Below are 13,045 nucleotides of genomic sequence, written 5' to 3'. Positions count from 1 at the left end.
TGGAAGCCTTGAGTCAACTGAGTACATAATGCTGCTTTCCTCCCTGATGAAAGGAAGCAAAAATACTTCCCAATAGGGAAAGGAAATCCCACCCATTGAAAATACCGCTCAGGTTGATTTTAAATTTCAGGTCCACCCAGTCAAGAAGCAGAGTGTCATCAATTCTGGCACTAACATACCTACGGGACCACCTCTCCCCATATATGCCCCGGAGATCACTACGATCCGGCACACAACATCTGCTGACCATCCTTGGCCCTGAAGGACATTCGTTCTTGCCTCAACGAGGGCCAGGGCCTTTTCAGCCTTGGCCCCAGCCTGGTGGAATCAGCACCCCTTGGAGATCCAGGCCCTCACTGAACGGTTATATTTTCATAGGTACTGTAAAACAGAGCTATTCCGCCAGGCCTTTAGTTGAGGCAGCGGGTGTCCTACTCTATCGGGTGTTCCTTTCATCGGCCGGCCCTATGCTGCGGTACCATCTCTGCTGTAATATTTAAACTACCGCTTTACTGTGCCAGATTCTTAATCTATACCACATGTGTCCAACTGAGCCACCACCTGTAACGCTTTATGATCAAATTGTATTGTTTTGTTGATACAATACGTTTTGTTATATATACTGTTTTATAATATTGTTATCCGCCATGAGCCCTTTCTAGGATAGGGCGGAATATAAATAGTCTAAAATAAATAAATAAATTCAACCCGTGTCTTCAGAATTTTCTGTAATAGTTCGTGGACCATCTTCAATTCAAACCAGAACTATTTTTATTGAATATGTATCCTAGTGACTATTCCAAAGAGATGAGACATTTGCTGGCGCATATTAACACAGCAGCTAGACTTCTATTGGCACAGAGATGGAAGCCTCAGGAGATCCCCATGAGATTGGACTTGGTGGGGAAAATTCTGGAAATGGCTGAGATGGACTATTTATCCCAGCTGACAGCTGGGATATCTAAGGAAGAAGCAAGAAAATATTGGGTGAAATTATATGTTTGGCTAGACGCTCAAGACTTCTAAGGTTCTTTGGTGTGAACTTATACCTCCTTTCTCCTGTACTTTCGATTATAACATCATTTACATTGGAAATGGAAGCTCAAATAGACATTTTTATAAGCAAACTTACAATCACTGAAATGTATTATATAGATGTTGATGATTTAATCTAAAGAGATAACAATATGTGACAATATTTGTACCTTAGGAAAGCATATTACGTGCAGATTAGATTATTATAGTATTGACAGTTGTTAACTTTTTTCTCTATTCCCCTCTTACCCGTTACCTCTAACTTTCTGAAAACTAATAAAAATTTTCAAACTGTTAAACAAATTCAACCTGCAGTGGTGAAGAGGTCACCACTTACTTAGGCCATAGCTCCTCCCTCACCCCTGCAAAGGCCTGGAGAAAAGAAGGAAGTGGGATCCTCTGTACAGCTGCCATGTGCTTCACTGGTCCCACAAGCATCTTGGAAGCACAGCAGGCTCCCTCAACTTGGAGCTGGGGGAAGGAGGGGAGGGCGAAGACCGGATTGTTACAGAAATCTCCGCGTGCTTCACTGGGGCTCAAAGCGCCTTGGAAACAGAGGGTGTATCTGGACAAGTCTCTGTCCTCAACTCCAAGTTTGAGAAGATGGCTGAAGCGTTCCACTGATGCACCTTGGAGACACCTTTAGCACCTCAAAAACAGAACCGACAGTGAAGTTTTGATCCTGCTCCGGAGTGGAGGGGGCAACAGTGGATGGTGTCCCCTGAACTTGCACTGCATGCCCAAAACCAAACTTGGCACCTGAGGCTGAAACCCACCCCTCCATCACTGAGTGGGGGGCACAGCCTGAGAAGCCACTGACTATGTGCGAACCAGATGGTGTAGTAGTTAAGTGCATGGGCTCTGATCTGGGAGAACCGGGCTTGATTCCTCACTCCTCCTCAAGCAGCCAGGTGAGTGACCTTGAGTCAAAGTCATAGTTCTTTCAAAGCTGTTCTGCTCAAGAGCAGTTTCTGTCAGAGCTCTCTCAGTCCCACCTACCTCACAGGGTGTCTGTTGTGGGGAGGTGAAGGGAAAGGAGAGTGTAAGCTGCTCTGAGACTCCTTCGGATAGTGAAGGGCAGGGCATAAATCCAATCTCTTCCTCTTCTTTGGATGGCTACTAATGGCAGCCAAAATATGCGAATCCCGGGAAGCAGATTGCTCTCAGGATGGCTGGACAGACTAAAACCTTTACTCTTCCATTGCATCTTTACTATGCCCATCTTTATAGGACGGGGTAGCCAAACTTGCTTAACGTAAGAACCACATAGAATAAATGTCAGATGTTTGAGAGCCACAAGACATGAATGTCAGGTGTTTGAGAGCCACAAGATCAGCGCTGGCCCATGGGACCCTGGCGCCCTAGGCAGGCACCCCCCCCCACCCTGCAGCACCCCCGCCTCCTCCCTCCCTTCCCTTTCCCGTTTACTGCATGCATGATGCATCCCTCCTCCCCCCGGCGCAGTCGCCGCTAGCCCCCTCTGGTCTGCCACCGCCCCCCACGCCCTCCGGCCGGTTGCTAACTCTACTCGCTCTCGCATCCCCTCCCGCCCTGCTCGCCACGAGTAAGACGAAGGCCTGTCGGCTCCTTGCAGCCCATGCCTGCGTGTTTTGACTCGCGGCGAGCAGAGCAGAGCCGGACACGAGGGGATGGGAGAGCGAGTAGAGCTTGCCGGAGGGTGTAGGGGGAGGCGGTGGCGGGCCGGAGGGGGACAGCGGCTGCGGCGGCAGCAGCATGGGGGGGGGGGGGAGATGAAGGCAAACTAAGCGCTTGCCTGGGGCGCCGGGCAAGGGGGGAAGCCCAATTTGCCACCCGGCGCCCTAGGCAAGCGCCTAGTTTGCCTAGCGGCAGAGCCGGCCCTGCACAAGACAAGGAAAGAAGAAAGGATGACAGATGGGGGAGGAGGGAGGGAAGGAAAGGTGAAAAGAAAGCAACTTCAACTTCAGATGCATTCTCCAAGCCTCTGGCTGGCTTGGCTTGGCGAAGTGATTCAAAGAAACAAAAGCCCTCTTCCAAGTTGGCTGACGGGGTGGGGGCTTCAAGAGCCGCACAACATGTGTGAAAGAGCCACCGTTTGGCCACCCCTGGTGTAGGACTTCGGGGCAGCATACGGAGTTCTTCCATCCTCTCCGTGCTCTGAAGAGAAGGAGGTGCTTGTAAAAAGAAAGAACACAAAAGGTCCACTACCCAATTAAGCTATTTTGTGTGGGGCCAGGACAATTCCTACTGTTTTATGTGCCGTGGCAGTACAGTTTGGAACAGTTCTGATAATAGATCTGCACACACACACACACACACACACAAAGTTACTAGCCTACGCAATTTTATTAGCCTGCTTTCCCATATGTATCATTTAGCTCTGGGGGGAGGGAATCTAATTTGGCTATAAAGCCTCATCTGCCACAGTCAAGTGAGAGTATTTACAAGCCTGTTCTAGCAAAAGCAAATTTTCACAGTTCCCAGGCTCAGCCATATGCGTGGGAGCTCTTGTGTATAGAATATCTGACATCGTTAAAGGCCTGCAGGCCCTGACTTGAGTAGCCCAGGCCAGCCCAAGCCTGTCAGACCTCAGAAGCTAAGCGGGGTCACTGCTGGCTAGTATTTGGACGGGAGACCACCAAGGAAGTCCAGGGTTGCTACGCATGGAGGCAGGCTGTGGCAAGCCACCTCTGAACATCTCTTGCTTTGAAAGCCGAAGAAGGAGGAGAAGAAGGAGGAAGAGAAGAAGGAGGAGGAGGAGAAGAAGGAGAGGATGATGATATGGGATTTACATCCTGCCCTTCACTCTAAATCTCAGGATGGCTAACAGTCTCCTTTATCTTCCTTCCCCCCACAACAGACACCCTGTGAGGTAGGTCTGAGAGAGCTCTCCCAGAAGCTGCCCTTTCAAGGACAGCTATGCAAGAGCTATGGCTGACCCAAGGCCATTACAACAGCTGCAAGTGAAGGAAAGGTGAATCAAGCCCAGTTCTCCTAGATAAGAGTGCACACACTTAACTGCTACACCAAACTGGCTCTTTCAAGGACAACTCCTGCGAGAGCTATGGCTGACCCAAGGCCATTCCAGCAGGTGCAAGTGGAGGAGTAGGGAAAAGAGTCTGCGCACTTAACCACTACACCAGACTGGCTCTTTCAAGGTCAACCTCTGCCAGAGCTATGGCTGACCCAAAGCCATTCCAGCAGCTGCAAGTGAAGGAAAGGTGAATCAAGCTCGGTTCTCCTAGATAAGAGCCCACACACTTAACCGCTACACCAAACTGATTTTCCATAATTTGGCCGAGGCTCCAAAGCAAAAACAACCAAGGCCTGCATGGTTCTATCGGCTATACACTGACCTCTTCGTGATGATGTTCATCTTCATTATGGTCCTTGTGACCCCGCGCAGAAAAAATATCTTGCTTTTCCACGCTGATCTGCTTATGGGGCGCTTCCCGCTTTCTTGCATGGTGATGTCCGTCTCCACTGGCGGGATTGGGATCCTGATGCCCGTGAGTAGCCGCGTGGTCATTCGCGCAGTCCTGAAGCTGCGGATGCGAGGCAGGCGCATGGTGTGCGTTACCATGCTTGTGAACGTGATTGTGTTCAGACTGTTCATTGGAGTCACGATCCGGAGCAACGGCTTGCGTCGTGTCTATCAACGCATTGCCGCTCTTCTTCTTACCTTTGGGTTTCTTGGGCTCACATGGTTTTTTTTCAGACTGTTCTTGAGTAGTGTTGGTTTCCGTGGAGGGCTCGTGACTCGGTTCCCCATGGTCACTGGCCCTTATGGAATCATTGTGCGAATGGTGGCTGCCGTTGTGACCAAGATGGCGGTGCGGGTGGTGACGGTGGTGCCCACGGTGTCTGAGATTGTGGTCATGGGCATGTTTGCCGTCAGGTTTTGAAGACGACTCGGTGACCTCTTTCTCGGGGTCACACTTCTGGGACCTTCTGGCAGACCTGTCACTTACAGTCTGGTTTTCTGAACCTGAGTGACCGTGAGAGTTGGGATGGTTGTGGGTGTGCGAGTGCCTTCCCTCTTGCACCTCTAGGATGTCTAAATGAGACATGTAATCGTGGCCAACGTCCTCGTGGTTGATCTCCACGACTTTTACTTCCCCGAGGCCGAGGCTTGTCAGCAACTTCTCCAGACCCCAAAATGACAATTTGCCATTGTCGCTGTAGCGGTCAAAGAGTTTTTCAATGTAGTATTTCTGTGCGTCTTCAGCTTCTTTATTTGGCGTGGGTTCTGTCCTTCCGTTCTGGAGGTACGTGGACTCCGAGATCTGATAGTCGTTGTGATGGTGTTTGTGCCCGTCTTCGTGGCAGTGGTTGCATTGGTGAAAGACAAATGTCAGCAAGCAAATGAGGCAAAATTGCGTGTGCACGTGTACCTTCATTTCTGTTTCTGCAAGAAAAAGGGGAAAATAATCATCTCAAAAGAAGCCTCCAAACCAGGGGTGTCAAACATGCGGCCCAGGGGCTGAATCAGGCCCTCAGAGGGCTCCTACCAGGCCCCTGAGCAAGTGGCTGTCATCTGCTTATTTCTCCCTCTCTCTTGCTTCCTTCTGCATTGCAGCTTGCTTTGCAAGGCTTGCTCAATCACACAGGAGCTACAGAGTAGAACCTCTATTTTCTCCAATGGCTGAGGCTCCTCTGCCTCCTGGTCCCCTGGGGAGGGAGGGAAAGAGCCAGAGTTTCCTTTGCCCAGTTCCCTGGATCCCACGGGAGAAATACAAAGAAAGCACCTTTAACACCAACAGGTGCTAATGTTTTTAAAAAAACATTTTAAAAAGATTTTTTTCTAAATCTTTAATTATGTTTGTCTGTGTCCTTTAAGAAAAGTTTTTATCTCCGCTACCTAACCTTAAATAGGTACACAAACCCAACACGGCTCTGTCTCATTTATGTCAGATCTGGCCCTCTCGACAAATGAGTTTGACACCCCTGTTCCAAACATTCAGGAACATGCGTTCATTTGGTTAGCTCCTTAATATTCAACAAAGCACCAATTTCCCTTATTAATCACCAATTATAAACCTTACTAAAGGACATTAGGGTGATAGCTTGTTAGGAAGATAAGTGTCCAACTTTCAGCACTTCCTGTTAAGAAACCGTAACACCTTAAAACAGGGTTGGCCAAACTGTGGCTTGGGAGCCACGTGTGGCTCTTTCACCCATATTGTGTGGCTCCTGAAGCCCCCCCTGCCCAGTTGGCCAGCTTGGAGAAGGCATTTGTCCAAGCCAAGTCAACTGGCAGCTTGGAGAATGCATGTAAAGTTAAAGTTGCTCTCTTTCTACCTCTACCTTCCCCATCTATTTGCTTTCCTTCTTCTCTCCCTCTCTTCTTCCCTGTCTTGCGCCTCTTAATCACCTGATGTTCATGTCTTGCAGCTCTCAGACATCTGACGTTAATGCCTTGCGGCTCTCAGACATCTGGGGTTCATGTCTTGCTGCTCACAGACATCTGGCATTTCTTCTATGTGGCTCTTAGTTGAAGCAAGTTTGGCCACCCTTGCCTGAAAGACTTAACTGCAACTAACGAAATATGCTGGAACACAAGCTTTTGTGGGCTGTAGCCCACTTTGCTAATGGCATCTGGGCTTTAGCTTACAAAAACTTGTACCACAATAAAAACTAGTCTTTAAAGTGTCATTAGTTGTGTTTTGTGTTTGTGTGTGTGCATTATTTCAACGAATAACCACAATGATTCCTTTGGAGTTTATTGGCTAATTCCAAGGAACCAATTACAAGGGATGATTAAGCCAAGAACGAACGTTCAGACTCAGCTATCCAGCCTCTTTAACAATGGGAAAGGAATCGAGGCATAAAGTCTGCCCATGGAACACTGGCCAGCAACCAATTTCTTTGATGGTACCTATCCAGATTTAAATAAAAGCCTTATTACAAGGAAGAAAGTGGAGAGAAATCCTATTTCGTTTAATTAAAAGGTCTTATGATCAAAGAGGGTCCCCCCCCCCTCTTGAAAAGTAGGATGTAAAAGTGAGTCACGGTTTCTTACCCAGAGCCCATTCATGAGAACACAGCACAAACTCATGAAAAAGCACAGTGATTTTAATTTACCTAAAGTCAGGATTATTTCTGACCTGGGATAACACAGGCTAGCCCGATCTCGTCAGATTTTTGGAAACACAGCAGGGTCGGCCCAGGTTAGCGCTTGGATGGGAGACCACCAAGGAAGTCCAGGGTCGCTACACAGAGGCAGGCAACAGAAAATGTCTTTTCTGTTGAAAACCCCACAAGGCCACCATAAACCAGCCGTGACTTGATGGCCCAGACTAACCTGATCTTGTCATATCCTGGAAGTTAAGCAAGGTCAGCCCTGGCTGAATTTCTCTTGCATTGAAAACCCTATGGCAGGGGTGGCCAAGGGTAGCTCTCCAGAGGTTTTTGCCTACAACTCCCATCAGCCCAAGCCATTGGCCATGCTGGCTGGGGCTGATGGGAGTTGTAGGAAAAAAACATCTGGAGAGCTACCCTTGGCCACCCTGCCCTATGGGAAGGGAAGGAAACGGGAAGGGGAAAAGGAAGGAAGGAAGGCTACAAATCTCACAGGCACAAAGAATATGGTAAACCCAAGCCAGAGATCCATACTCACTGCAGAAAGCACGCACTCTGGATCACAACTCTGGACAGAATCAAGCTTTCAGAGCCTTCTTCTTCCAGACTCCAAGGCTTACCTGCTCTGTTTTTATAAATGCGGAATGACGTTCTGCTAACCTCGTTGAGGTTACAGACTGCCAACATGTCAAAGCTGGAAAGCACTCGAGCCAGGAAGTCAGTGCCGCTCACAAAAAGGGTTCTGTTCATTCGCGAGCCTCCGTAAAGCCTGCGTTGTCGATGGACCTCCAGAACAAGCACCTAATTATTTCTTAACATATTGCCTGCTTAGACACAATTTGATTTTTTAAAAAACAACAACAATTCCTTGTGGAGGAAAGAATGGGTACATCTGAATGACCCCAGAAGCGAAGCCACAAGGAAATTCCAGGAACTCATGAGATACGGGTGCAACCTCCAAGATATTCAACCCTTCATCTATTTGTCACATGCCCTCCAAGGAACTCTGGACATACATGAAACTGCCTTTTTCTGAACCAAACCCATCAAAATCAGTCCTGCCTACTCATACTGGTAGCGGCTCTCGAGGGTCCCAGGCGGAGGAAGGTCTTCTGCATCTCCTGTTGCCAGATGCTTTAACTGGAGATGCTGGGGATTGAACCTGGAGCCTTCTGCATGCCAAGCAGAGGGTCTACTGCTGAGCTATAAAAGCTTGGAGCTCCAATGCACATTTAGAACACTGCCCCTACTCTCAAGGGCTACCCTACCCATCCTGATGAGGAAGCAGAGCTGCACACGCATTCCTCTGAAGCAGGGGCCGTTCTGTAGAAAAATAGGTGGTGGAGCTCATTGGCTTGCAACCCAATGCAAGAAAGGAGAGCCCCGGGCGAGTGAGGTCTGCTTTGGCTGGCTAGAGATCCAGCCAGCCCAAGCAGGCCTCGCTCGCCTGGGGCTTTCCTGGTCCGCTCCCCCACAGTCAAAAGGCCAGCAAGCCACCCACTGCCCAAAATCACATAACTGAAGAAAAGGTGGTGTGGGCTTCTCCAGGGGTCAATGAGGGCTGCTGGAGGCATGGCAAAGTCCCTGGTGGCTGGCTGCTCTCCTAATCCAGGGATTACTATGCAGCTGCACCTACTATTCAAGGGACAAGGTAGGTGGGGGAGGAAGAGGGGGGACCATCAGAAAGGTTCAGGAGCTGCACTCCTGTGAGCTCCTGCTGAATTCGAGGCCTGCTCTGAAGAATGGAGCCAGGTGTGTACATTAGAGCTACAGGCAGACACAGTAGAGACCATACAGAACTCTGGACTAAGATACAGACCTCAAAGCCTTCGCTGAGGGCACGGCCAACACTGGTTACTAGCCAGGGTGACTCAAGAGAATCTCCACATCCAAAGGTGTTAGCACTCAAATCCCTCCTTCCACAGAGGGGCAGTTTAGCGCTTAGAGGGAAAGAGTCATAGAATCAGAGTTGGAAGGAACCTCCAGGGTCATCTTGTCCAACCCCGCCTTCCATAAATATCACAAACATTAAGCTTCTGAAAATTCCAGAGCAGACCCTGAAAGCCTCTGAAATTCTTGGGAGATCCTTTTAATGCTTGGCCTGGTTACACTGCCGCATATCCCCACAAGGGGACAGACCCACTTGGCATTAGAGAATATAAAGACAGCAACACGAAAATGCAGAGCATATGCAGAATCAAGCACTCGGGTTCAAAACTGCCAACTCTCAAGACAATTAAGAAGGTCTGGCAGCCACTGTATGATTAGTCGGGTGTAGTATGAGTTTGAAATTTGAGGCAAACTAAGTGGCAACATATTTGCATATAAGAATATAAGATAAGGAGTGAGTAATGCATATTATGCTGAATAAGATGGTGCAATGATAAGAAATGTGTATTTGTAAGCCAAAGAAAGAGTTATAAAGAGATAGAATGTTATAAGACAGGGGTGGCCAACGGTAGCTCTCCAGATGTTTTTTTGCCTACAACTCCCATCAGCCCCAGCCATTGGCCATGCTGGCTGGGGCTGATGGGAGTTGTAAGGAAAAAAACACATCTGGAGAGCTACCATTGGCCACCCCTCCTATAAGAGACAAAATGGAAGATATAAATCGTAAATGATACACAGATTGAGAATTAATAGAATTAGATGTGTTTATAATAAGAAAGGAAATGTAAGAGAAGCATTTGTTGTCCTCCTCCAACCCTGATTTCCCCATATCTGCCTGTATGACTCTTCCCTTCCCCCTTTTCCTGTATCTGAAATTCAATAAAACTTTTAATTTGGGGGGGGGGGAGTTGCCAACTCTCTTTTTCACATACGATTCCCTCAGCGGAGCGCAGATGGATAAAGAGGTGGGGATCAAAACCCTAGGCTTTGCTAGACTTGCCAGACTTGTTACCTCCTCCGCTCAGAGTGGCTGCGGGAGAAAAATGATAATTCAAAAGCCGTGCTGTCACTGACGTCATTATGTCACAAAGGGTTAGCTCTCTAGGAACGGCTGGAAACGGCCCATTGGACTTACCGTGAGGGGTCCTTCTCCTCAGAGGTTCGGAGGACATCTCTGTGGGTTATTCCTACTATTCCTTCAGGGAGGCAGGAACACTTTTTTCAACTTCCTGTTGGCGCCTTCGGAATAACCCCGCCCTCAGTTGTGGGACTCCGAAAGCAGTGTCGTCTTCCCTCTAACTAGAAGGACTATAAACACAAACTAACAACTCGTTTTAACATGTAAACTGTAAACTTGAACTCCGATAATACTGAAAGTAACACAGTACAAGGGAGATAGGCTATAGAAAGAAACCTAAGCGATGAAATGAATCTGGGAGTGGCGAGATGTCCTCCGAACCTCTGAGGAGAAGGACCCCTCACGGTAAGTCCAATGGGCCGTTCTCCCTCAGAGGTTGTCGGACATCTCTGTGGGACCTATCAGAGCAGTCCCCTTTAATTGGGTGGGTCTTCATCGCTGACCTCCCCCAGAACATGCAGTAATACCTTTCTCCCAAATGCTGCATCTGCTGATGCCATGGAATGGATCTTATAATGTCTTATGAATGTAGACGGAGAGGACCAAGTAGCAGCTCTACACACCTCTTCGACTGAAGCCCTATTCAGCAGTGCCGCGTTTGTGGAGGCACTCCTAAGAGAATGTGCCGTGATTCCTCCAGGTACCTGTAACCCTGATGCCCTATATGCTTCGCTGATACAGGCCTTCAGCACTGCACTGATGGATGAGTTAGACATCTTGTCTCCCACTCTTGGAGGAGAGATGTTGATGAACATGGATTCAGTTTTTCTAATTGACTCAGATCGTAGAATGAAAATCTTCAAGGCCCTGCGCACATCTAACGTATGCCAGACTACCTCCTTTGGGTGTTTGGGTTCTGGACAAAAGGTGGGTAAGTAGATTTCTTGTGAGCGGTGGAACCTAGAAGCAGCCTTAGGAATGAAGGAGGGATCCGTGCGCAGAACCACCTTTTCTTTGTGGAACACGCAAAGACCCGCCTTCACTGATAAGGCCCCCAGTTCCGAGACTCGACGTGCAGACGTGATGGCTACTAAGAAGAGAGTTTTCATTCGCACCCATTTTAAGTCCACCTCTCGAAGGGGCTCAAATGGCTTCTTGGTAAGCGCTGATAAAACGGTATGGAGCCGCCAAGACGGAAAGCGATGGACTGTCGGAGGAGATTTCGATTTTGCCCCCTGCAAAAATAATTGGATGTGTGGATGTTGAGATAGCCTATACCCTCCAACGACCGGTAAGACAGTGGACAGGGCAGCTATCTGCCTTCTCAGCGTAGCTGGTTTTAACCTGGAGTCCAGGCCCTCCTGTAAAAACGCTAGTATCTCCGCAATGGAAGGGGAAAGCGAAGGAACCTTTTTCCTACGACACCATCGGACAAAGGCCTTCCAGGTGGTGTTGTATATGCGAACTGTGGAGGGCCTTCTTGATGCTAGCATAGTGTCCGTCACCTCCGGAGAGTAACCTAGATTTCTGAATGTCTCCCGCTCAATCTCCACGCGGTCAGATGAAACCACCCCGGGTCGGGGTGCCACACCGGACCCTGATGAAGCATGTCGGGAGGAACTGGAAGTGACATTGGAAGGTCTATTGATAGCTCTGTCAACATTGAGAACCACGGACGCCGTGGCCAATAGGGAGCTACCATGATGATTTCCGCCTGTAGAGCTCTCACCCTCCGCAGTACTCGAGAAACTAGAGGGACCGGAGGAAACGCATACAAGAGACCTGGAGGCCATATGGCTGTCAAGGCATCTGTCTGTTCGGCTTCTGGATGGGAGAACCTTGTGAAGTACCTTGGTAGTTGCGCATTTGTGTTTGAAGCGAAAAGATCCACCTCTGGTAGACCCCAACGCTGGCATATGAGGTCGAATATGTCTGAGCTGAGGGCCCACTCGCCCTCGCAGATTTCCTGTCTGCTTAACCAATCTGCCTGTATGTTGTCCTGGCCTCTGATGTGTTCCGCCCTTAGAGAGGCCAGATGTTTTTCTGCCCATGTCAGAATTCTTGATGCTTCCCGGTGCAACTGAGAAGACCTGGAGCCCCCCTGGTTGTTCAGATACGCCTTGGCTGTGATATTGTCCGTTCTGACAAGCACATGCTTCTGGAACAATTGGGTCCTGAATGCAACCAGGGCTAGACGAATGGCTCTGATTTCTAGCAGGTTGATGGGAAGCAGACTCTCGGACTGAGACCACCTGCCTTGGACTGGCTTGTCCTGAAGAGAAGCTCCCCAGCCCCCCAGGCTGGCATCTGTGAATACCTCCAGGTATGAGGGAGGATGGAACAACTTGCCCTGGCGAAGATGAGACAAGTCCGTCCACCATCGCAAACTCCTCTTGACTGACAACGGAATTATCAGATTTATGGCCTTTCTCTCCATTATCTGAAGTTGAAATGGTCGTAGGAACAGTTGAAGAGGCCTGGAATGGAATCTGGCCCATTGAATCATGTCTATGGTCGATATCAAAAAGTCCCATTAGTTTGGCAAGCAACATCAGAGGTGATGATTTGCTCTGGATGACCCTGGAAGCCAAATCCTTGATGGCCCTGGCCTTGGACAGAGGTAGAAATAGCGAATTGCAAGTGGAGTCGATCATTGCGCCTAGGTGCTCCAACCTCTGACTCGGCTGAAGTGAACTCTTTTCTTTGTTCACCAGGAATCCGTGAGACTGAAGACACTGAATGGCCAGAGTTGTCCCCCGAAGGGATTTCTCCTTGCTGTTGGATCTGACCAAGAGGTCGTCCAGATAGGGGTGAATGTGAATACCCTGCTTCCTCAGCTGGGCTATAGGGTGAATTAACATTTTGGAAAAAACTCTGGGCGCCGTTGACAGGCCAAAGGGTAAGGCCCTGTATTGGAAGTGCTGATTCATTACCACGAACCTTAGAAAACGACGATGAGAAGGGTGGATAGGGATGTGGAGA

At 48.9% G+C, this 13,045-nt stretch overlaps 1 protein-coding gene across 1 annotated transcript in view; it reads right to left on the bottom strand.

Moving 5' to 3' along the window:
- Nucleotides 1-13,045, bottom strand: part of SLC39A10 (solute carrier family 39 member 10) — an 87,338-nt gene that overhangs the window by 39,912 nt on the left and 34,381 nt on the right. The window contains exon 2 of the mRNA XM_060257189.1: nt 4,371-5,422. Within this exon, the coding sequence (XP_060113172.1) occupies nt 4,371-5,414 (1,044 nt within the window). The 5' untranslated portion in view covers nt 5,415-5,422. The remainder of the gene's footprint in view (nt 1-4,370; nt 5,423-13,045) is intronic.

The sequence above is a fragment of the Heteronotia binoei genome, chromosome 16, assembly GCF_032191835.1.
Source record: "Heteronotia binoei isolate CCM8104 ecotype False Entrance Well chromosome 16, APGP_CSIRO_Hbin_v1, whole genome shotgun sequence".
NCBI classification, from domain to species: Eukaryota; Metazoa; Chordata; class Lepidosauria; order Squamata; family Gekkonidae; genus Heteronotia; species Heteronotia binoei.
This window is presented reverse-complemented; position numbering and strand designations above follow the sequence as displayed.